At 41.8% G+C, this 25512-nt stretch overlaps 1 protein-coding gene across 2 annotated transcripts; it reads left to right on the forward strand.

Annotated features, from left to right (window-relative positions):
• Positions 1-543: 543 nt before the first annotated feature.
• On the forward strand, positions 544-25456 carry hook1 (hook microtubule-tethering protein 1). Of its 2 annotated transcripts, XM_076278143.1 has the most exons (22): positions 544-672; positions 2070-2155; positions 2620-2692; positions 3537-3587; positions 3791-3923; positions 7249-7316; positions 7465-7527; positions 8444-8527; positions 10298-10461; positions 10582-10722; positions 10991-11192; positions 11417-11527; positions 12174-12261; positions 13150-13216; positions 19594-19734; positions 20119-20206; positions 20736-20767; positions 21810-21892; positions 22229-22329; positions 22942-23043; positions 23341-23409; positions 23696-25456. In XM_076278143.1, the coding sequence occupies exons 1-22, from the start codon at positions 628-630 to the stop codon at positions 23849-23851; spliced, it is 2148 nt and encodes a 715-aa protein (XP_076134258.1). In that variant the 5' UTR covers positions 544-627; the 3' UTR covers positions 23852-25456. The 2 variants fall into 2 exon arrangements, with proteins under 2 accessions (XP_076134258.1, XP_076134257.1); XM_076278142.1 differs by having other exon boundaries at positions 10298-10722.
• Positions 25457-25512: the final 56 nt, after the last annotated feature.

Consider the following 25512-nt stretch of genomic DNA (forward strand, 5'->3'; position numbering starts at 1 on the left):
AGCAAATGCATTCATACATTTGCTATAGAAAAAAACAGACGTCTGTTACTTCTGTTTGGCAAAAATAACTAAATTCTTGTCTTGTCTCCTTGTCCAAACAGTGTCACACATTTGTGTCAATAATTTGGTGAAAATATGCCCACATGCCTAACAGCTGGCATGAAAGCTGATTGTGGGCTGTTTCTCCACAGAAATTAAAGATTATCTCATATATGTAATAGCCTATAATGTAATGTAGGCTATAGGGAGGAACGACCTCTGATTTGTCCACCATGATTGGTCTCCTGGAGTTAACAGCGCTGTCAGTCTCAACCGATTTCAAATATGATTGGATATCGTGATTCGTAGGGCGCTAGGCACCATTGGTGTTTTATTCCTCGTTATTGCGCTCTTTATCCTGCCAGTCCCCCAATCACCGTCAAGTGTGTGCGCCGAGGAATGTACGTCCAGTTGCTTATTCATGAACCAACTACGGTCGTTTGACGACGCTAGTGCTCCTGTGGCCAGTTGTCTTACGCATCTGAAATAATGTACAGCCTCAGGTGAGGTCAAATGGTGTGGAAAAGCAAAACGCGTCGCTGACAGGTGGACGGAAATATCTGACTTTCCTACTCGGAAGGAAGAAAGATGGATGTGAACAAAACGGTGCTATGTGAGAGCCTGGTCGTATGGGTATGTTTATGCGCTCAAGTTTTAATGTATTAGACTGAGTATCATTACTCCTGTTTAGATCGAATGAGGTAGCGTTCACCTGTCTCAGGTAGCCTACACCAACGTGTTTTCTTCCCTACTCCTCCTTAAAACAATCGGGAAATGGTGGGCTGCCCGTCGTTAACTTGGCAGCCTAATATTTTCTGCCATTCTCTGAGCCTACGATGGATGGCTAGGCTATACCCGTTCGCAACATGTATGAAGGCGGTGTATTGACGGAGTAGCCTACTAGTGAATTATTTTATCCAGTCGTGTATTTCTATTTTGCTTAGCATTGCTGCTACTATACGCGTGACGCTGGTAGATCAGAAGGCCAGCTCAAGACATAAACAGCGACTGCAACAACACCAAACTTCATTTATCCTTATCCGATTAAGACATTTAATCTGGTTAGCGTGGGGATATTTGTGGAATTCCAACGTTCGATCTTTTTTGTTCCCATTACCCAAGCGTAGCCTATTACCAGGAAAGAATGAGTTATCTTTTGTGGCGGTGCCTGCATCTGAGCCTCCTATCAACCGATATTATTATTTTGCGTGATATGGTAGTCCCGGTGTCAGCCACGCACACCGCACGACAGCTTATATCTGACACTGTGCTTACGGAGGCTTGGAAAAAGTGCTAGGGAAATCCCCACAAATCATATATTTCCTCTATATTAGCATGTGTAGTGGTAAACCTTTTGCCATTACAGAATAGCCTAACCACTGGCCCTGTGATTCATTTCATTGTTTTATTGACCAAGGCAGCAACGAATGAAAGCTCACGCTGCTGCTTGTAGCCGTGGTTCATCTGCAGCATTGAGGAAGCCGCGGTGATCAGGGTAGCCTACACTACAAACTCAGTTTGTTATGAGGCTTTGCAGAGCACGAGCAAGCTGAAACATCGCACATTTAGTGCTCACGCTCCGGATTTTATCAATGTTCGCAGTGTGCGCTCTCGAATCTGTTTAGAAAGCGTAGCCTTTAACATGCAATTCAGAAGACGTCGTTAGTGAGACAAATATTCTTTTTGATTTTCATGCTTATCAGTCTGCCTTACCCGGACAACACTTTGGTTCAGTCTTGGTTACTATTTAATCTGTTATAAATGGAATGGAAGGCTTCTTGCAGCTGTGTTAAAGAACTGTGTTATTGCTGTATTTGTATAAATACAGTCCAAATCAGGCTAAATCAAATAACAACAAACCTTTTGGACAACTATAGTATTCTGGCATCATTACTATCAGTGTAAATAATGTTCCCCTCAATCAAGTCTGCTTTAGTTAGATTTAACATCATGGAGACCATCTCTGTGAATTCATTCAAGAAATGTAATTTGGTAATGAGATGAAAGATGCCTTTTTACTCTGCTCTCAGCTGCAGACCTTCAACACCCCGGCGCCATGCCAGACCGTGGAGGACCTAACCACAGGTGCAGCCATGTCTCAGGCTCTGCATCAAATGTAAGCCTACATCCACCACTATCACTTCTGTGGCTACTACTACTGCTGCTGCTGCTGGTGTTCCCCTTCCCCTCATAAATCACACTCACTCTGTCCGTCGGCTTCAGCAACATTATTCATTCACACAGGACCTGGCCCTGTCACTGCCTGAATATTTCATAACCCATGCCCGTTGCATTGTGGGAAGTCTGTGGTGTCTCATTACTGTGCTGTGTGTGTGTGTGTGTGTGTCTGTGTGTGTGTATGTGTCTACCAGCTGTTTACACACAGTGTTTGGGTTGATTTATACATATTGATATATGAGATTCTATAGATCTACATAGCCACTGTTTAATGGGTCGGGATGCTGTAACTGAAACATACCTACTGTATCCTGGAGACAGGAGAGATGGCATGACCTGCACTTCAAAGTGTGTGGTGAGTTATGGAGCTGAATTGATCTGATGTGACATCTGCTTTTGCAGAGACCCCTCATGGTTCAGCGAGGGCTGGCTGAGCCGCATCAAGGAGGACGTTGGGGAGAACTGGAGACTGAAGGTACACTGACTGACTGACTTTCCTTAGCCCTCATTACAATAGCACATCACAGTTACACGCAACATTAGTACAAGCCTCCTCACCTCATGTGATTCCCCACTTTTCTATGGATGAATGAGTTCAGGGAATTCATTTCCAGTGCACAGTTTGAATATTTTCAGTCCCAGGATTATGATTGATCAATGTGACTGAATTAACTAAAGTTGCACTGACTTGAATCAAACTGTATTTACATGTCTGACTTACAGTCGGAGAAGTGTTGCATCAGACCTATGGCAATCGTTTCACTTCGTATAGCCAGATGAGCTGTCGGGAGAACATCTGTAATAGGCGAGCATAGCACATCACAGTTACACGCAACATTAGTACAAGCCTCCTCACCTCATGTGATTCCCCACTGCTTGTTTTATCACCCTTCTTTCACTGCCAGAAAATATGAGCATAGGACTTTTCTATGGATGAATGAGTTCAGGGAATTCATTTCCAGTGCACAGTTTGAATATTTTCAGTCCCAGGATTATGATTGATCAATGTGACTGAATTAACTAAAGTTGCACTGACTTGAATCAAACTGTATTTACATGTCTGACTTACAGTCGGAGAAGTGTTGCATCAGACCTATGGCAATCGTTTCACTTCGTATAGCCAGATGAGCTGTCGGGAGAACATCTGTAATAGGCGAGCATTGAGAATAGCCGGATGGCTGAAACGTCTGCTCTTGCTCTATTAAAACTAGTTGCTCCTTTTTTGTAAGACTTTGTCTAGTCTTTTTTTCAGAGTGCGAACAACTTACAGCTTCATGAGAACATCTGTAATGAAAGCTATGTCATTTTTTTTTAAATAGATGAACAACCTGAAAAAGATCCTTCAGATGATTGTTGATTACTATAATGAGGTAAGTGGCAATGTACACAAGGTTTCTTCCTGATGTGTGGTGGAAGGGCATATGTAGTCTGTTGTGTGTAAGAGTTGCTGTGATAGCCATTTCCACCCCCCCTCTCTTTCTCTCTCTTTCTTTCTCTTTTTCTCTCTCTTTTTTTTCTTTCTCTTTTTCTTTCTCTTTCTCTCTCTTTTTCTTTCTCTTTCTCTCTCTCTCAGGTCCTGGTCCAGCAGATCTCGGACTTCCCACGCCCTGATCTGGTGCGGGTTGCTGAACACTCTGACCCGGTAGAACTGGGACGCCTGCTGCAGCTTATCCTGGGCTGCGCTGTGAATTGTGAACGCAAACAGGGTATGCTCCGCCAGTCTTGTATGATTATTTATATATAAACATATAGGGGAAATAAACACAATACTTGTAGCGATGCTAGTAACTAACTACAATTCCCAGTAGCTTGGCAGTAACGTCACTATTTCCTGAATCAAGTAACTTTTCAGTAGCTTAACTCTTTTATTGTTCAAGTAGTGTGGTAACGACCTCCGAAGCTATTTTTATATGGAATAACACAGTGGAGAAGCAGTTTGTAGTCTAGAAAATAAATTATGTCATCCACAACACAGGCACTCAAGATTGTTTGGAACGGGGGTACACACTATCTGCGCAGCCATCCAAAGCGTTTTTTTTACTGCCCTCGACTTCCACATGACTTTGAACCCCAATCGGACCATTGTGAGCATTGTTTTACATCTATCCGCATCTGCAGATGTCAGTAATGGGCTTAATCGTGCAGAGTCGTGAACTGAATGAAGAAAATGATCTCAAACTAAAACAGGTTAACAGCAGGTGGACTTAAGATCTTTGTGACTGTGAGAAAGTTAGCAGGAAGGAAATGGCAGACTAGAAGGAGGAGACGAGGAAGAATGTATTCAATCGCCCTGGCCATACCTTGATAAATATATGTCCTTGTGGTGGTTTGACCTCTGTAGTTTTGTTTGTTAAGCCTATTACTCCAGGCGTTATTATTTACTGGCTGGAAGGTTCTAATAAGGAAATGGAATCCTACCAATCTTTAGTCTTTGATTTAAGTCATTATAGTGACTCTGGCATGTATATTGATAACCCAATGGAATTGACTTTGCATGAATTTGGTAATTTAAACATTGTAGTAGTTTCTCATGTTGATTGCCATGTTAAGTTGGCACAGCTTCACATGTAGTGAGCTACTTTTGCGGTGTTTGTGTAACTTAGCTTGCTTCATTCATGGCAGAGTAACTGGTAGCTTAGCTCACTACATTTTCCAAGTAGCTTGCCCAACACTGGCTACATACAGTGTGATATATAGATATACATAAAGAAATACATATTTTTAACAAAAACACGGCGCTCACAATTACTGGCACCCCCTCTTGTAACACCTTAAGTCTCCCTTTGTCAATACAACAGCTTGTAATATTTTCTTGTGACACCCCATTAAGTTGGAGAATACAAAACAAGGGATTTATGACCATTCATCTTTACAAAATCTCCCCAGATCGTTGAGATTCCTTGGTCCACACTTGTACATTCTCCTCTTTGACTCACCCTCCAGTAAACCATATTTGTTTTGATCTGGACGTTTGTTTTGGTTCATTGACCTGATGAATGATCCAATCATGACCATTTTTTAGTGTCTTGGTAGAGATTGACAGATTTCCTTTGAAAATGTTCAAGTTTTTCTTGGTATTCATGATAACCATGCACCTTAATTAGGTTCCCAAGGCCTTTGGGAATAAAAACAGAACCCCAATAGCACAGGCTATGTTTTCGATGGTAACCCATCGTCAGTCAATAGTGAAAGTAATTAACTGTGTTTACTGACAACTGTTTTGTCGTTGACTATGACACCATGATGAAGTTTCACTTTGCCAATGAGTTCAAATAATAGATGAGTGCAGATGCGTGTATATTATACTCTGCTAGGCCTTAGTAAAGCATGGTTTAATGGAATACCTGTTTCATACGGTCTTGCGTGAAAGCAGATTCCTTCAACTGCGCTGCTGACAATCAAAATTCCGATGCAGTGTTTGAAGTTGTGCTGCTTGCTGTTGAGGTGCAGCCGTGGCCTACTGGTAAGCATTTCGGACTTGTAACCGGAGGGTTGCTGGTTTATACCCGGTTCGAAGTAAGAATGGCTGAAGTGCCCTTGAGCAAGGCACCTAACCCCTCACTGCTCCCCGAGCCCCACTGTAGCAGGCAGCTCACTGCGTCGGGATTAGTGTATGTTTCACCTCACTGTGTGTTCACTGTGTGCTGAGTGTGTTTCACTAATTCACAGATTGGGATAAATGCAGAGACCAAATTTCCCTCAGGATGTTACGCCAAAAACACCCCATGACTGATTAAGAAACATAAGACCAACCTTTTTGCGCCAGGCGCCGACGTTTGATAACAAAACCACCCCCAATGTGGACTGGACAAACCCCGGAATATGTTTAAGTGCTTTGCCAGTGACCATGCGTTTTATGCGTTAAATATAGCCCCTAAAGTGTTTCTAGCCAAAGAGCGCAATTTTTCTGTAACTCTCTGACAGTGATTCTTATGGAATTTTTTGCCTATTTTACCATCCTCCATACTGTGCATGGGGGCAAGATAACCATGGGTCTTTGTCCAAGCATGTTTGTCACATTTCCAGTTGATTGGAACCTTTTCATCGTTGTTTTAACTGTAAATATAGGCATTTTCAAGTCCAAGTACCTAGTTTTTATAGCCATTCCCTGACCTACAAATGTCAACACACTTTCTTTTTATTTAAATTTAGTGTATTCTCTTGTCTTTCCGATGTTGAAAAATGACTAGGGGATTTAGCCTCTGTGTCACTTTATTTTCATACCTTTCTAAAAGAAAGTCATGAACTACTTCTGAAAGTTCAGACACTCTGATTAACTTTAAATAGTTGAAATTAGATATGAAAATCCTTCTGTTACATTTTGTATATAAGATTTTTCTAGGGGTGCCAATAATTGTGAGCAATGTGTTTTTGTTAAAAATATTTATTTGTTTGACATTGCTTTTTCTTAGAATAAATTTGCTTTCCTTCAAGGGTGGATTGTTTTTATTGTGAGATTACAATAAATAGGCAAAAGATTATTTTTTATACCTGTTACTTTACCAAAGGTGCCAATAATTCTGGATGGTACTGTATGTTATTTTCTTATAGATTTCTCTCAAGAGTTAAATGTGGGTCCTCCTGAGGTCCTCCCTCTTGTTCTTTTCACATAGCCCTAGAATAATGGACATTTTCTAGTTAAACCCTGTGAGTGCCCTCAGATTAGACCCAAATACAATAGGTTAAGATTATATAATAATTCTGCAGGGACAACAAGAACAATAACAACATGCCCTCTTTACCTACTTTAGTCATGCTTTGAGTTGAATTTTGATAGACTTGGAAAGAGGTCTGTCTGTCTGTCTGTGTGTGTGTGTGTGTGTGTGTGTGTGTGTGTGTGTGTGTGTGTGTGTGTGTGTGTGTGTGTGTGTGTGTGTGTGTGTGTGTGTGTGTGTGTGTGTGTGTGTGTGTGTGTGTGTGTGTGTGTGTGTGTGTGTGTGTGTGTGTGTGTGTGTGTGTGTGCGCGCATGCATGCGTGAAAATCAACGACTGAGAAAATTAATTCTCTTGTTTATGACTGTCATTCTTCAGAGTACATCCAAGTCATCATGACCCTGGAGGAGTCTGTGCAGCATGTGGTGATGACGGCCATTCAGGAGGTTTGTGTCTGCCACCCCTGACAGCTCACACACTTATCACCCTGCACCCACGCTTTAGGGCTCGCTATACCAGCTATACCTTCTTTTAAACACACATTCCTGCATTGGGTGACAGACGTCTAATGAACATTGTGGAAATTTTTTTCAGCTCATGAGCAGAGAGACCATGACCCACTTTGGAGCTGAGCCACTTGGGGACTTTGAGCAGCAGGTTAGTACTCAGAAAGTATTTCATTAAATGTCTGAAGCTGGATAGAGAACCACAGTTTGTCGGCCGGTTCTAGCACAACGAGTGAGCTCATTGACGTGTTGAAATGGAGAGATGTACATGGTGGCTAAGTGATGAATTTGATATTTAAGTGGCATGGTTCATAGAATTCCCTAGTAATTTCTTTTTATTATTTACTCATTTACTCACTCTATTCCACACCAACACATTCCCTCCCCTTTTTTCTTTATTTATCTTACTCTTCTTCCCAAATTAATGTTCAAAAGTACTATCAGCATGGCAAGTAAACATCGGTTTTCCGACTGTCATAACATACAAGAACAAGAAATTGGAAAAGAACGCACACATTTACATTAGCAAATAAAACAAATCAGGACATAAGAACATACAGAAAATCAGAACATACATGAGCAGTATATAGCCTACCTCTCACTCTCCTATGTGAGTCTCTCTCTTTCTCTCTCTCTCTCTCTCTCTCTCTCTCTCTCTCTTTCTCTCTTTCTGTCAAATTCAAAAGGAACTTTATTAGCATGATCATAATGTTGTACAGTATTGCCAAAGCATTTGGGTCAAATACATCAAATGGGGAGGGGAGGAGGGGGTAACACACAAATAAAACAAATCTGTCTCTCTCTCTACCTCTCCTCTCTCTTTCTCTTTGGGGGCACTTTTATTCTGTCTCTATTTCTCTCTTTGGAAGGCATGTCTTATCATGTCAATACCGCATGTTTGTTTGTGTGTTTGGTATGTTTCTGTTTTCTTTTTTTTAGTGTGTGAAGCACTTTGTTCCTAAATGTCCTATATAAATTAAACTTACTTATTTACTTACTTACTTATTCCCCCTTCTCCCTCTCTTTCTCTCCCTCCATCTCTGTGTACCTGCATGTCTGGCCACTAGCTGAAGAAGACCATGGAGGACCTGGCAGAGGTGATTGCTGAGAAGGAGGAGCTTGCTCAGCGTTGCCAGGAGCTGGACATTCAGGTGAGTGCAGTTTACCTGTCCACCTCCCGTCTGCCACACTGCTGCAGATAGAAACACACTTTGCAGACTGCAGACGCTGCTACAAAGAGGATGAGGCCAGAGCTGGGCTCAAACTACAGGATTTTTAAATCTGCTCTGCTGTGATGAGGTGTGTTAAGGATGGGCAGGTATAGCTGACTTGACTGGATTCTTCTGTCTTCTGTCTTCTCGCGGCACCGTTGGCCACTGGTCATGCCATGGACGTGTGTCGCTGATTCTGGAACCTCTTGTTGATGTTTTCTCTCCTGGGGCACAGTGAGCCTTGTCCTGCCTCTATTCTAGTTAGCATGTCTATTGATGACATCAGTGTCTAGCACTTGCCTAAAGTGCTGTTCTAATAAGATATATTAGGCTACCTTACATAACTTCATTTTAAAAGCAAGGCTGTGTTTTTCTAGCTGTGCCTTTGAAGCGGTTTGTTTTCAAGTTCACCCTTTGATGCAAACTGTTTTATAAGCTTACGGTATATATTTTGAAGCGCCAAGGGTTATTTAAATGCATAATTCTGTGTGATTGGCTGAATATTGACACTTCACCAAAACTGACTTTTGACAGAGTTGTAAAGCACACAAACACCATGGTCCCATGGTCACTTTGAGGTGAGTCTATACGGCTGCACTGGTCTTGAACATTACTAAAAACAACTGTGTCTTTGGGGTGCTAACTACCCGGTCTATGCAGAGCGGGTCTCACTTTAATTCATGTCACTTTAATCCTGCATCTGCATTGGGGAAAAGCTCCCCACCCGTGTATGTCTAACACAACTCTAACTGTGGCGGGGGGTTTCAGATAAAACAACAGAGCTGTTTGTATCAGTTTTTTGTGTGTGTGTGTGTGTGTGTGTGTGTGTGTGTGTGTGTGTGTGTGTGTGTGTGTGTGTGTGTGTGTGTGTGTGTGTGTGTGTGTGTGTGTGTGTGTGTGTGTGTGTGTGTGTGTGTGTGTGTGTGTGTGTGTGTGTGTGTGTGTGTGTGTGTGTGTGTGTGTGTGTGTGTGTGTGTGTGTGTGTGTGTGTGTGTGTGTGTGTGGTGTGTGTGTATATTAATACCTAATTTATGCTTGATTCTTAATTTGTCTTAGTTTTACTTGCAATGGCTGGGGTTTTATCTATTAACTCACTTGTCCTCTTTGCCTTAATAAACATTAATGTTGTGTTATTTTTGCAAATGTCATTCTATATGTGTTTTACGATCTCCTTGACGTACCACATCTGAGAAGCCTATATTATACTCGACCCACACCATTCGGGATCTTGCCTTGTACAAGTTACTGGCTGTTTTCTCCTATTGCCAATACTTGCACTGTGGATGGATTTCCTTACCTTGAATGAAAAGCATCACAACAGACAAACAAACAATGTACAGTACATACCCCCCATAGTATGCACAATGTTTTTCACAGTGTTTCAGTGTTTACATTTTGCTGTTTGTTTTTGCTTTTGTTCAGAGCTATGAGATTGTGTTCAGTCAACATTTATTTGAATAGTGTCTTTGTGCAAAGCATGTAGTGGGGCAAATTCAAGCTGTTGGAAGGTGATCAGGTATTAGCACTGTGATCTGGGAAAAGTTTGTATGTATTCCCACAGTAAAGCAGAAAAGCACAACAGATCTAACACAACCCATGACAGTATGTCATACCAACTCTGAATATACTAAACCAAACAGTGGCTTGTTTACACTTAAAAAAGAGAGGGAGAGAATAACCATTTTACCTTTTGACCCGGGCTGTAAACAGGTCACAGTGCTGCAGGAGGAGAGGAACAGCCTCCTCGCAGAGAATGACGTCCTTACGGACCGAGCCAGTCAGCTCGACACGTTTGACAACCCCAGCACTCCGTCGGGCAAGAAGCACAGCCAGCTACAGTTTCAGCTGGAGCAGCTCCAGGAAGACAACTTCCGGTGGGATAGACTATATATAAAAAACATTTTTATTTTAATTATGATATTTAATAAATTATATAAATTCTTGGTATGTGCTTTCGTGTCTGTTTACGTGTGTGTGTGTGTGTGTGTGTATAGACTGGAGGCTGCTAAAGATGACTACCGGATCCACTGTGAGGAACTGGAGAAGCAGCTTATCGAGATCCAGCATCGCAACGATGAGCTGACCAGCTTGGCTGAAGAGTCTCGTGCACTCAAAGACGAACTGGACATTCTCAGGTAGACTCAGCCAGATGTACACCCTCTGTGGATCTCACTGTTTTGATTCACCTTGGCCTTGAGTTGATTAACCCTTGGTAAGACTGACTGCATCACACCTTACTGTTCCTAGTTTTTGATTGCTAATTTTGTGAACGTTTGTGTGTGTGTGTGTGTGTGTGTGTGTGTGTGTGTGTGTGTGTGTGTGTGTGTGTGTGTGTGTGTGTGTGTGTGTGTGTGTGTGTGTGTGTGTGTGTGTGTGTGTGTGTGTGTGTGTGTGTGTGTGTAGGAGCTGCTCTGACCGGGTGGTAAAGTTGGAGGCATCGGTGGAGACCTACCGTAAGAAGCTGGATGACCTGGGTGATTTGCGGCGCCAGATGAAGGCCCTGGAGGAGAAGAACATGACGTACATGGAGAACACAGTCAGCCTGGAGGAGGAGCTCCGCAAGGCCAACGCTGCCCGCACCCAGCTTGAGACCTACAAGAGACAGGTGCAGTACACACACACACACACACACACACACACTTGTGTACATGCTCACACATACACACAAACATACTACACACACACACACACACACAAACATTTTTGAATGCATTGTCACACACACACACATATATATTGGTGTAAATGCGCACACATTCACACCCCCATGTACTGTATAGCAGAAACGCTTGTGCCAGAGTTTGTAGCCTTTTTCTGTGTCCCTGTCAGGTCCAGGAGCTGCACAGGAAGTTGTCTGAGGAATCTCGGCGGGCAGATAATTTTGCCTATGAGATGAAGAAGCTGGAGGAGAAGCATGAGACCGTGCTGAAGGAGAGAGAGGTACACTGGGGTGGTGTGTGTGTTTGGGGTGGGGTGGGGGTACAGAAAACCTGGCCTTTGAGATGAAGAAACTCGAGTGATGTTGTCGATGATTATTAGCAATTTTCCAGATTAAATTCACATAGCAATAAATAAATGCAACTAGGCATTACATTGACCAAAACAAATGTTGACTGAAAAAGTGTAGGTTGAAGCTTTGGCTTAATATCCCTACCCTTTTCATATAGCACATTCTTATAGGTTACCCCTATGCAAACAAACAAAACAAAACAAAACAAAACATTTTGTCAGAAAGAGAGTGCACACACCTTTACTGAGCTTTCTGCGTTCCTATCAGCATGGAAAGAATGTTGGCCTGTCTAGCTGTCTAGTTGTCGTTTAACAGTCACTTCTTTTTGTGTGTATAGTTGCAGCCATAGGTAGTCCAGTTTGATGTTAACGAGTAATACCCCACCCCAGTCTTTTTTTTATGGAAGTGAATGCATGTTTGCAGTGGACAAAGGTTATTTGTTGACTTACTCACAGTCTTGTAATCATCTACACAGTTTCAAGTTTGTGAACATTTATTAATCCACAGAACATGTGAGCATGCCCATTGCGCCAAACAAAATTAAAATTAAGTTTACTTGCTTTGTGATCCTAACAGAGGATCATAATCGAGCGGGACTCTTTGAAAGAGACCAACGAGGAGCTTCGATGCACACAGGCCCAGCAAGACCAGCTCCTACAAGCAGGTGTGTGATTGGTAGCATCAAGAATGAAAGCATCATGAGTCAAATAGCATCAAGAATGTTAGTTCTATACCAGGGGTGGGCAAACTTTTTGGCTCAAGGGCCACATGGGTTTTGAAAATTGGCCGGCGGGCCGCACAACAACACCCCCCCACCACCCCCCCCACGACACACGCATAAAAAAAAAACATTTTTTATAGCCTATAATTTAGTATGAAAAGTATTTGTTTTAAAATTGCTTAAAAATACTGCTAATTTTATGCTGTTTAACAAATGTATAAATTGTGCACTGTCGCTTTAAGACAGTCGCTTTAATTCACGTTTATTTTTCAATGATCTTCTGCCTGCTCCGCTATGGCTAGTGCTGTACCTACGGCTGGGCCCTCTCACAGTTTTTAAATGGTCAGTAGTGGGAACTACTGTTGCCTTCATGATTTCCTTTTAAAACTTTCTTATAAGAAGAAGATATCAATTATCAACAATCACAAGCCAGCTGGAACCTGCGGCTCTCTCTCCCTCTCGTGAGTGCAGACGCGTTCCTAATTAAATGGATTGCATAATGTTCACGTTAGATCTCCTGCAAAGGAGATAACTAAAAGTTAACTTAGTTTAACATGATGTTATCTCTATTTAACATGATGTTTTGACATTGACATTGTAAACGTTATCTAATGAGAGTGAAAAGCAGTTTGCAGTAAAGCTAACCAACGTCGTCTCTATCGCAGGAAAAAAATAGCGAGCAGCCTGATAACTAAATGAAATGCTCGGCGGGCCGGATGAAAGTGCTTGGCGGGCCGGATCCGGCCCGCGGGCCGCAGTTTGCCCACCCCTGTTCTATACACTACTATAGTGGTGGCTTCTGTTTACATGTTTGTGTCGTGTCTATTTCAGAGAAGATCCAGACTGATAGTCCAAGCCATGACAACCTTGCAGCAGAGATGCTGCCTATCGAGTACAGGTGAAAGAGCACATACATATACACGCACACTTGCACGCACACACATACACACACTTCACAGTATTGGGACACCACAGGGTTCCCAGAATGCAACAGGAACACACACACACACACACACACACACACACACACACACACACACACACACAGGTGTTTGCTTGCTTACTTGCATGTATTGTATATATACAGTATACTCATATTAAATATGACATTTAAAGCAACACCAAAGAACTTTCCCTCTGTTGCACGCACACTATTTGTTTATCCAGCACCGGCTTTGCAAATAACGATGTCCACAGACAAGGTATAATATTTTGCATGACTTATAAAAGTACGATGTATTGCGACATCAGATGCAAGTCAAATTTGTAGTTTCTTATGTCTCATTCCATCGAACTACAGATCCGCTACCCAATCTGGCAAACTTACATAGTGCGGTTATAGCCGATAGAGGGCGGCGAAGCGAATGCAGAATTGCCGTTCACCCTGTTACGAGTTGATGAACCACTGAAACGATTTTGGAAACATTATTTTAAGGTACAAAAAACTCTTTGGTGTTGCTTTAATGGATGAACAGAGTATTTTACCTTTATCTCTGATGTTAAAGTGTAATTCTGGAGTAATTTGAACTCAGGTCTCATGGCCCTGTGTGCACTGTGCTTACTGGCGGAGTACGTACATTTTAACAGAATAGTGCCTCATATCGAATACCAAGTCCATGCACTTAACGGAAATGACGATTGCAACATTTAAATATAACTTTATGGGTGTCCTCTAGTCAACAGTGACATGGTCGTGCTGTGTCAAGACAGTTTATGTTATAAATTTCAAGTTTGAAAAGGCTCCCTCCCATTCCGCTATGTAGCCAAGATGGCGTCCGTTGAGGGCGAAAAGTGTTCTACACTCAGCTTTTTGACCGTTATGAGTGCACCATCCAGGGAGTGCAGCAGTGCACTTCATGTCGTTGGAATTTTCAGTGTGAACGCCCTCACACACTGAAGTTAGGTATTGTAAGCGCAGAAGTTTGCCATTTGAGACACAGTGAGGGTCTTTTCCACCATGACAATGTGTCTAACACCCTTAAGAGCTAGATTGCATTGAACGAAGGTGTATAAACTCCTGGTACTCTTACTAAGTTCTTGATGCTTTGTTTTATGTGTAGGGACTGTATTCATACTACTGCAAAAGTATGGTGCTATTTTGAGCATTATTAGTGGTTAAAAAATGTCGTTTTGAATACGTTTGGCGCACTGCCCTTAGTACTTGCACTGTTAGCCTTTTGGGCTGTAGGCGCTAAAGCCGGTCAAACCCAGTACTCCTATCAATGTAATCTAGCTCTCGAGGGGGTGTTCGACTCGTCATGGTGAAAAAGACCCTGGGTTTAAATTATTTTGGAATTACACTTTAACATGGAAGATATGTTTGGTCTGTCAGAGTTTGGTCTGTAAAGTTTAGTCTGACAAAAACATGCTCAGATTCTATTTCACAATCCTATTTACAACCCTATAATTAGGCTGGGGAATAAAATGGCCCATTTGAGCAGATATCTAGTGTCCACTTATGCTTATCTAGCACCCACATGAATAAACTAGATGTACCGCGTAGCGGTACAAAATATGACCGCCGCTCAGTCCTGCACATCCATTCCGCGAAAATAAATCATATTAATGAATTTGTCTCCATCTTCTACTCCATCCCCCACTCTTGAAACTTTTGTGTATGCTCCGCACACAAAGTAGCCTACTGGCGCTGCAAAGGTGAATAGATTTGTTTCTGGGCCAAAAAATCTGTAACATTGTTATAAAACCTTTAAAATCTCTAAACAATCACAAGTAGGGCAGTTCGTCACAGTCCATCCATTGCAACTGGACTGATGAAAGGTACACCTGTAGGCTACATTGTATTTGGGAAAAGCAGAAGGTAGCAGCATAATGTATTTATTTATTATTATTAAACAAAACAATCCCTGTCAGTTCCATGCAGTTTTCAACAGCTATCAAGAAGAGAGGTCATGTCATGGATTTTTGTGAATGTTTCTTCTTCTACATATGCATAAGTTTAGTCATCTAGTTCAAATGATATTCAGCTTTATTGTCAATGCACAAATTAAATACCAGTAGTCTAAAACAAAATGCCGTTTTACCCAGTGGTGCAAATAACTGACATGTCCAAAAGGGCCTTCATGAAATGCGTTGCGAGACTGTTCATACACATTTTAACGGGCAAAGTTGAAGAGCTACTGTCCGTTATTGTTTGTGCAAATAATATGCTGATTCATGTTCCCTTACATTTTGCAACCATGAGGTCCATGGTTAAGCTCAATCTTTTGACGCAATCTTTTATTTTCACCCAGCCTAGTCCATGGTAGGCGCCCGATATAAATATTGTTTAATTTTGCGATTGAGATATCCACGCACTGGCGCCCCCCCTGCGACGTGTTCGCCCCCCGGTTTTAGAGCTATTCTAAATGCAAAAATGCATAGAGGGAGTTATGACAAAACCGTGACTGTTAACAAACTATAAGCTATATAAGGTAGGCCCTATGCTAGGCCTATTACACAACAGAAATTGTCACTAGGCTATGCTGGCGACCCAAATCAAATCTCCGTTGGAACCAATGGCTTACACCTTACAGTATCAAGCTGCCACCTCTTGGCGAAAAGTTAATAGTTTTGCATATCAGTAGTAATACATTTCACGTAGCTGTGAATCACGGAAAGGGCGAATGAAGTGGACACTTCTAAATGGAACCCAACCCACTGGCTCAAGGTCTGTGGCTAAAGCAGCCATAATGAAAGCGTTATCATTGTTTGGATACTTCACACACACGTGTTTTTTAATCGCATAGACTACAACTACCAAGCTGAAATCAAAGCACATCGACTCCCCTCTCACACCCTAAACACGCACTTCGAACAAACAAAAAGCGCCTCAGTCTCACGGAATAGCCATAGGCAAAACTGTATCTGACCGGTGTAACGTTGGTACTAAATCATCCATCGCAAAGAATGATTTTTGTAGCACGTGCAACAAATATGTGTAGGTACAGCCCTACCCTGAATACATCTCAACGTGCGCTCTAAAACATCTGGTTTAAATGGAGATGTAGATCATCACGGGTGCATAAATCTACATTGCTGCGAGTTGACACAAATTATTCACTTTGACGAATTTATGTAGTTTCAGTTACTTTACTTTGAGCCATGCTCTTCCTTACTTGAATCACCTTTGAAAATAGAGGATTGAAGTAGCCTATATGGGTGTTTGGGAATGAACGTTGACTCAGATGCTTTTTGAGACCTTGAGCAGAAATGTCCCAGCCCGGTGTTTAGGGTGCATCATAGACAGGTTATCTTTCAGGTAGCCTATATATTTTCCATTAAAAAACCATCACGTAGCGAACGTGTTGTGGCTAACTCACTTAGCTCCTGTTAGTAGCCTAGGTTATGGTCATAAGCAAATGAGATGACAGTCGAAAGATACAATTAGTGCTGTTATCGATTTGCTTGGTAGCCTATAAACAGTGATGTAGTACTCGAGTCCGGTCTCGAGACCGATTTCTGCTTTCTCGGACTCGACTCGGACTTGTTCCTTCAAAGACTCGGTCTTGACTCGGTCTCGGACCACAGTGGGAGGAGAAGGACTCGTAATTTAACAAAATAATCTTAGCATCACAGCGCAAACTAATTCAGTTTTACACAGTGGAGAAAATGACAGCGCATGGCAAGACAGAAAGTGCGTCCAAATTAACACATTCTTCTCAGTTGAAATACTCGCAATCGCTAAGTCTACTCATCTCACAGGCACATGTATCACATCACATGAAATAACTTTTTCTCAGCTTTTAAACAATGTTAGCCGCTAATTGCTGTGGTGAACAGTTTGCGAGAAAAGTAAATAATATAATTACATTTAATCATAACGTCTACATAAGGTGCTACACCCATCTCCCTACCCATTCATCTCGGTGGAATACTTCACAAACCCTTCGTTCAACACATGACAAACCATATATCAGAATAAACAGCAGACCTTACTGAACACAAAGGTGTAAAGCAGTCCCCTGTACAGTAAGCCGTTCCAGAGTATTCCGGTTAAATTAAAAATGTAATCTGCAGCAAGGTACATTCATGTCTCCAACTTTGGTCTTTAGGTTTCAAAATGTGTTTAAATCGTTCTTCATGATTTCATAACAGGCCAAATACAAAATAAATGTTACAAATATTGCCTAGATATAGGTAAATATTAAAATCAGAGGATATACAGCTGAGTAAGAGTTTGTGAAAGGAGTCTTATTGATCAAAAAATGCTAAGCATGCATCAAGGTTGCATCAGTTTCTTAAAGCTGAGCTGTGCTTAAATTGTTCAATACATGATTCCATAACAGGCCAAATATAAAATAAATATAAATATTAAATATAGCCTAGACATCTAAATATTAGATGATCAGATGATTTTCTATGTAATATGTCACATTTCATGTTTTTGTAATGTTTCATACAGTGATTCAGGTCTACTGCTGTGAATAGGCTAAATACAACTTTGATTATTTTTATAGCCTACTACTGTATAGTTAACTTTGGCCTTGGTGCCCTGACATGTGGCCTTTGTGCCCCCCACCAAATATGCCCAACTGAAGGCCAAGTGGCCTTGCCCCTAAAATGGTGAAATTCCAAGCCTGGGCCTAACTGTTGATTATTAATTGGGGTGATATTAAATCATATGAAAACTGACATGTTTTTATGGTCTTGGTCTCGACTCGGTCTCGACTCCTAAAGGACTCGGTCTCGACTCGGACTTGCTTCCTCAAAGACTCGGTCTTGACTCGGACTCGACTGTATTTGAAAAACCAACGGACTCGGTCTCGACTCGGTCTCGTCCCTTCAAAGACTCGGTCTTGTCTCGGACTCGGCATAGGCGGTCTCGTCCCCATTACTACCTATAAACGCATTTATGGTTTTCTACAAATACATCAATAATCAAATTGGCCTCCATCACTCAACCATGCTAACGGTAACATTATTTTACCTACGTTCTGCTATTGATAGGATTAACGTAGCCTACCTGCAGTAAAAAACAAGCATGTCCGATAAACATTCTCAGATTTATTTCGGCTTCAAGAGGAAATGGGAATTACATGTCATGCAGAAATCATCCTACCCTTAGACGTTCTCTGCGGTAAACTACTGTAGCCTACAGTCTTGTCCTTGTAGGAAGCGTAGTGTCTTTCCAACCAACTTTAGATTAACTTCCAACAAAATTACGTCTCACTGCAACGATGCGCCATCTAGTGGACAAACGACTACTTATCGCCAATACTGGAAATGCAGCCATGATGATGATGATGAATATTTATTTTGGCTTTCTTTTAATCCTACTGAATTTGTAATTATGTATCGGCCGTTCTAATACCGATAGTATGTGGGTGTCTGTGTGTGTGTGTGCATGTGTATATGTGTGCACCACCATCTACAGGCCAATGAGTGTACAGTCACTAAATGTACACATAACTTAATTTTTTAGACCCCCCCATGGATGAAATTCTACAAAACTTGGCATACCCCCAGAGAATGTCAGGTTAATTATACACATAACATTTGGTGCAGTTCTGAACGTCTTTACTGAAGAGAGGGGCGATTAAAGCAGAATGATATTGCATTTTCATTTTTTACCGGGGGGTGCAAATCACAAATGAGTGATTATGGGCTAGGTTGATGTGGACCCTTAAGACCAACATACCATAAAAATTTCTTCATCCTCGGTGCCACGGTTCAGGTAGTTATTTAGGAAAAACTGCATTTTTTGGGTTTCGGGGGGCCCAGCGCGGAGGGGGAGTGGCCCCCGGGGACCAAACAAAATTTTTCCGTAAAAGTCTAGTGGGGCTACATACCCACCAAATTTCATGTGCCCCGGTGTTTCGGTGCCCCGGGTATCGTTGACCAAAATTTCAGGAAGTAGATGACGGGGGGGGAAAAAAACAAAAAAAAAACAAACTTTGACAATCCCTATATGACCGCTTCGCTAGCGGCGTTCATAATAAGGGAGTTTTATGCTAATTGGCTGCCTTGCAGAAAAAAGACTGCTCACAACAGGCTCCAGGAATTTCTAGCTGAATCTCCAACCGGAAGTGGTAACCAGTGTGTGTGTGTGTGGGAGGGGGGATGATCATAGGGATGGTTTGCGTCACAGTCTGTGTTTGGTGTCAAACCGAACAATTTTTTTTTTTTTTGGTGGTATTTTCTGTAAAAATCTGAAATTTGCACAACAAAGAGAAAACAGCCGTGTGTCCGGTTCACAGCAGCTTCGTGACCATGCCACACCGAACTCCCCTTTCTGTTTTTCCTCTCTCCTGTACTAATGTGCTCTTGTCTGTCCAGGGAGAAGTTCATTCGGCTGCAGCACGAGAACAAAATGCTGCGTCTGCAGCAGGAGGGCTCGGAGAACGAGCGCATCGCCGAACTGCAGCTGCAGCTGGAAGCTGTGCACCGTGAGCGCAGTGAGCAGGAGACTGAGACCAGGTACAGCGAATCACAGTGCAGCAGCAGATGACCATCCTACCCAATCCTAACCCCCAAGCACCCAAAGTCCCTCCCCTACATTCCTCAAAGAAACCTTGACAGTCTTTATACTGTATGTATCCAGAGCATCTCTGACTGAAAAGGAGGATGCATGAATACATTGACTTCCTTTGTGTTTTAGGCAGTGCTATTTAGGCGGAACTTTTGACTGTATCATCTGGCTCAAACTGAGAGAAGGCATTTTAAGACCCTTAAATAAATACTGTCAAGCAGTATGCCATGTGATACGCAGTGTGTACGCAGCATATGAACCAGCATGATCCCAGCTGCAGCATCAGGTTGTGTGAATTTTTATTATTTGTCCCCATCCCCTTGCACTTTCAGGTTAAACAGTGAGAGGATCAGTGAGCTGCAACAGCAGGTGGAGGACCTCCAGAAAGCCCTGCAGGGCCAGGAGACCAAGCCAGAGGATGTGAGCACGTTTTACACACTCTCGTCCTATTCCTACCCATTTCACATGATCTGTTTTGCTGTGCAGCTGAGGTTGCGCATCAGTTCTCAAACCTTGTGGTTTTTTATAGGCCCAGTGTTATTCTTGTGTTTTCTTCCCATTTGTTTTGATGTGGATTTTAAGGTTGTGAACAAGAAACACTGAAATAGATAAGTCGTAGCATCACAGCATTTTAGGAGTTTCTCTAAGAATATGGTAATATTTATCAGTTTCATCCAGATAAGCTTCTCATCCAAACTTTTAGTTTTATTCAGATTAGCTGCTATCCTTTAAATAACATATTGTGTTATGCCCTTGTCATATTGAAATAAAAATTGACCATACAAACATACATGTATTTTTCTATGTGGTAGCAGAAATCCTGTCAAATATGGTAAAACATTTGCTTGAGAGGTCTGCTACTGTAGTGATTGGCATGATGTTTCTCTACGGAAATGAAATGTGGTTTTCCACTCTGCTAACTGCCTCTTTCTCTGGCATCTCTTTGCAGTCTCACCTCAAGAGGAAACTGGATGCCCACATGTGAGTAACCTTGATGAATCCTAGGCTTATCACACAGAAAGACATAGCTGCTTACAGGTTTCTGACTTAGGATGCGAGTTTGACAGCATATTTTGCCAACAATGGATGTGCACTGTGGCCAGAGTGAGGTCAGACACATGAAGTGGGCAGAATCAGAGATCCATAGATAGATCAGAATTTAACACTGGTTGCATGTGATTGGTTTATTCAAATTCACTTCCCACTACCTCAGGGCCCATAGCTGCTTACAGACTTCTCACACAAAAAGACATACTGTACATAGCTGCTTACAGACTTTAAAAAAAAAAAAAAAAAACGTAAAAATATATAAGCCATGTGTACATGGACTTTTTTTTGTCAATCAGCTTGAAATGAATCTGATTTGAAGATCTCAATCGAACTGTTTACATGGACGCTAAATAAACAGATTGGCATTTAATCTGCGTTTACATGGAACAAGCATTTAATCATTTAGAAGCTCCTCGTTGTTTTCCATGGACACTCCTATGTTTATGTCACTGTGCATTATTACCACATAGGGAACACCTGCACAGAAAGAAGAAATGTACTCCATCGATCGGAGTACTTGTTTACATGGGTGCATTTTGATCAGATCAGATTATCAGAACGGAGTACACCACCTCTCGATCCAATTGGTAATTTAGTCAGATCTGTCTGAACCCGATTGGTTGTGGTGTTTGCATGAGGCATTTTTATTCTGATTGAGCCATTATTCTGTTTCTAATCAGATTAAAAGTGTCCATGTAAACAGGCAGAGATAGTGTCACTGGTTCGAAAACTGACCTCAAAGTGCTCTTGAGTCCTTTTTGGTTTGGTTAAAGGACTGACCTCTGCTAAATGTCACTCACTTTCCTTTGTATGGAGCCCCTGAAGGAGACGGGCAAAAAAAGTTTCTCAAGTTTGTAAACACAATACATAATTGTTTTTTCAGTGTCCCCATAACTTTGCTTTACTTTACTTTTTATTATTTCCTGGATTTCACACCTGATATCTGATGGAGGCTTTTTTTTTTTGGTTTTAGGGTGCAGCTGAATCAAGCCCAGGATGAAATAATGAAGAAGAAAGAGCTTCTCGAGGACCTCCAGCCAGATGCCACTCAGAATGGTAAGACCTGCATGGCTGGAGTCTGTAAGTCCACTGCAGTGCCACTGATGAGATAAAACATCAGTATTCGCCATGTTAGCTCTGGTCCCTGCCCTTATCTTCTAATGCAAGGACATAATGTGGCATCCCCTATGGCTGAAAACCATTTCCACAGAGGTTTATTCTAAACAATTATTGGGGTGTGAATAAAGTACAAATGGCCCAGTCTGCTTACTGTCCTCCATTATTCATGGTTGTGGTGAGTGAGAAGTGGGCCAGTGTATGTCTTAGAGCAAACTGCTTCATCTCTCCCTCCCTCTCTCTCTCTCTCTCTATTTATTTATTTTGCTCTCTCAGCTCTGAAACTGGAGGAACTCATGGCTGCACTTAAGAAGAAGGATGAGGACATGAAGGCAATGGAGGAGAGATACAAGATGTACCTGGAGAAGGCTCGCAACGTAAGGCCCTCATAGCCAATCACTATTGATTTCAGGAGACCTCACATAAATGCTGGGCTCCTAATTCATTTTCTGCTGTGCTTGTAAGTCTTCAGAAAATTTTAAGGAGCTGGAAAATTTTTTAGATGATTTATTACATGCTTGCTAGTACAATATGTTAATTCATGTTTTGATATAGTTGGTGAGGTCTTGCTGTGAGAGGTGTATTTTAGGTTTATCTGTCCTTCACTTGACCAAATACCATGAAAATTACTTTGAAGATAACAGACCTAGAAGCCTATAAAACATGCTTCAATTGAAGAATGTCTCTTTGAAACCAAAAGACAAAAAATTACACCTTCCTTCAAAGATTTGGTATGAGTCAATAACAGACATTTGTAGTTGTATGCAGTGTAGTCGTATGCATTTCTCATTTTCAGAGTAATTCTTATGCTTCTGACCTCCATCATTTAACTCCTCATTCCTCAGTGGTCTATATCAGTCCCTTTGCAAGCACCTCTCCTCTACTGGAGATTCACACACAGCAGGGTTCTATAATTCACTGACCTCCTTTCCATTTGAGTGGAGTAGAGGGGAGTAGAGTAGAGGCTAATTGTTTCTCTGTCTCCCCAGGTGATCCGCGCTCTGGACCCGAAGCTGAACCCAGCCTCTGCGGAGATCCATTCTCTCAAAAACCAGCTCTCTGAGAAGGAGAAGAGAATCGGCTCTCTAGAGGTGAGCTCATTAAAACCAGCCGGCACTCTTGGAGAGGCTTGGCCTTCCATGTTGCCTGCTGTGATCATGAGACCAGACGTGCATTCAAGTTCACAAACATAGGCAAACGTTTATTGACCGTTTGCTGTTTGTCTTTAGTGCACTAATGTTTGGGAACACTTGCAAACAGTCTTACACATAATCGTTCAAATTTAACAGTTCAAAGGAAACAAGTTCATCCTGAATATTCACCTTTTTCAAAGAGTTTGAATGCACCTCTTTTCAAGTGATTTCATGTTGTGTCTTTGTCTACATCAGAGAGAATGTGAGCAAGCCAAACTGAGGGAGTACGAGGAGAAGCTGATCGTAACTGCATGGTACAATAAGGTGAGCCTCAAATCATTATTCTCTGTTTCTGAATATCCAGAGAACTGACATTTTGTTTTTCTCTCTGGTCAGAGTTGTATACCTAATGTACATTGATTAAAGGACATGTAATCTATTTTAGAATTGATTTAGTATATAATCATCAAACCTATTTCTGTTCAGTGAGGCATGTAAACACTACCTCTCTCTCCCTCTTTCTCTCTCTCTCTCTCTCTCCCTCTCTCTCTCCCTCTCTCCCTCACTCACACACACACACACACACACACACACACACACACACACACAGAGCCTGAACTTCCAGAAGCTGGCAATCGAGTCCCGCCTGGGCGCTCGCTCCAACTCTTTGTGCCCCTCTGGCCAGTCCTTTCTGGCCCAGCAGCGGCAGGTGACCAATTCCCGGCGGACGGTCTCGGTCAACGCATCTGCTTCCTCCTCCAAGTGAAGGAATCTTCCACCCCTTTCTTCCTCTTCTCTGCCCTCCCTTTGTCTCTTTCTCGGCCTCTCTTTTCACACCCTCTCTGATGTGCACTTAAGTGACCTTAAGGAAACTGGTCGGTATCCCACAGCTGCCACTTCTACAGTACACACACACTAGCACTGATGTCAGACACCTACACACACACATGCACGCAAGTACACACACACACACACACACACACACACACACACACACACACACACACAAAACCACCACACTAACATCTCTTGACACACTAACATCAATTGAGTAAACATAGTCTTGCTCACACCAGCACACATAGTCCTGTATGTTCGTAGCAAAACACTCCTGCCCTGTGACGCCTATTGTACTATTCCAGGGCACACCTCTTCGCCTTTTAAAGACCGCTTTCATCATATCAATTTAATCATAATTACTACACCAGGACAATTTTAAGTGTGATGGCAGCCTCAATACAAACAGGGAAAGAGAAAGCATAATTACGTAATGTTGGATAACAGTAACTTCGGTATTTTTTTTTTTAAACAATGGCTAGCATGTCTGCTTTAAGCTCAAATGATTCTATAACCATAGACCATACTATGCAGTAAAGATATAAGGACAAGGGGTCATCTGTGCACAATTTCAACAGTGTCATTCTTAAGATACAGGAAGTACTTATCATACTGCTGCTTGGCACTCTTCACTCATAGGACACTCACTAGATCAGAGTTGCTGTAGTGGCATGGGTATAACCTAAATCTGGTGCTGGACACCAATAAAGCTTTTGTTGCTTTTTTTGCTCTTTCTGTATGAGGAACTACACATCTCAGTCTTAATAAATAATAATAATAATAATAATAATAAAAAAAGAACTTCCACTATTATTGGGATGTAATAAGAATCAGATTGTAGGTGCTGCAAAATCTGAAATCTTAATCACCTGGGATTTACTATTTATAGTATTTATTTTATATGATGCAATCAACTGTGACCAGATTCCAGCATGATCTTTTTTTTTTTTTGGGACACTCAGAGGCCTACTAGCCTTCCAGCATTGAATGTTTTATTTTATTTTTTCTTTCTTTCTTTCTTATCAAGAACTTTTTCCCCCTCAAACACCAGCTCCAGATCTCAGCTGTGTATCCAGCCACAAGGTCAAACTCCTCTGGGTACGTTTTGAATGTGTGCTACTCACCTCTGGCCTCATGCTGGTCAGGTGTCTGGTTTTGTCCCTCGAGTGACTTCTGACGCCTCAACCCAGAATTGTACCAGGGGAGAGAGTTCTGGGACTTTTGTAGTGTGTGTTGAACACTCTCACAGGAGGGCTGTAGGAATTGTTTGTGGTTTGATTCCTCTGTGTCAGATCGAAGCTGTGTTTCATAGCGGTGTTCAAATGCTGGGGCTAAAGTTGATGCTGTTTTGTTTTGGTTGTTTGTTTGTTATGTTTTATTCTCATGACTTGTTGTGATTGAAATCTTTATAGGACAATTTGTGGTTGTTTATGTTTGGATGGGCCTTTGCTAATTACTAATGGAATTATGTGAATCCGTAGTGTTGAAGAACACAATGCCTTTTTGTTTCATTGAAAAAAATAAACACTCTTTTTACAACAAATTCCAGTATTTCATTTTGTCCAATTGTCCAATTGTCAGTTTTAAGAT

This window comes from Alosa pseudoharengus, unplaced genomic scaffold (assembly GCF_046254945.1).
Source record: "Alosa pseudoharengus isolate Yale_2024_CS ecotype anadromous, Long Island Sound unplaced genomic scaffold, YU_APseudo_1.1 YU_APseudo_1.1_scf_11, whole genome shotgun sequence".
Lineage (NCBI taxonomy): Eukaryota > Metazoa > Chordata > Actinopteri > Clupeiformes > Clupeidae > Alosa > Alosa pseudoharengus.

Coding starts and splice junctions, on each gene's coding strand:
- hook1 (XM_076278142.1), top strand. CDS start 628: ATGGATGTGAACAAAACGGTGCTATGTGAGAGCCTGGTCGTATGG. Junction 11,193..11,416: donor TTGAGACCTACAAGAGACAG/GTGCAGTACACA, acceptor TGTCCCTGTCAG/GTCCAGGAGCTGCACAGGAA. Junction 23,410..23,695: donor TAACTGCATGGTACAATAAG/GTGAGCCTCAAA, acceptor ACACACACACAG/AGCCTGAACTTCCAGAAGCT.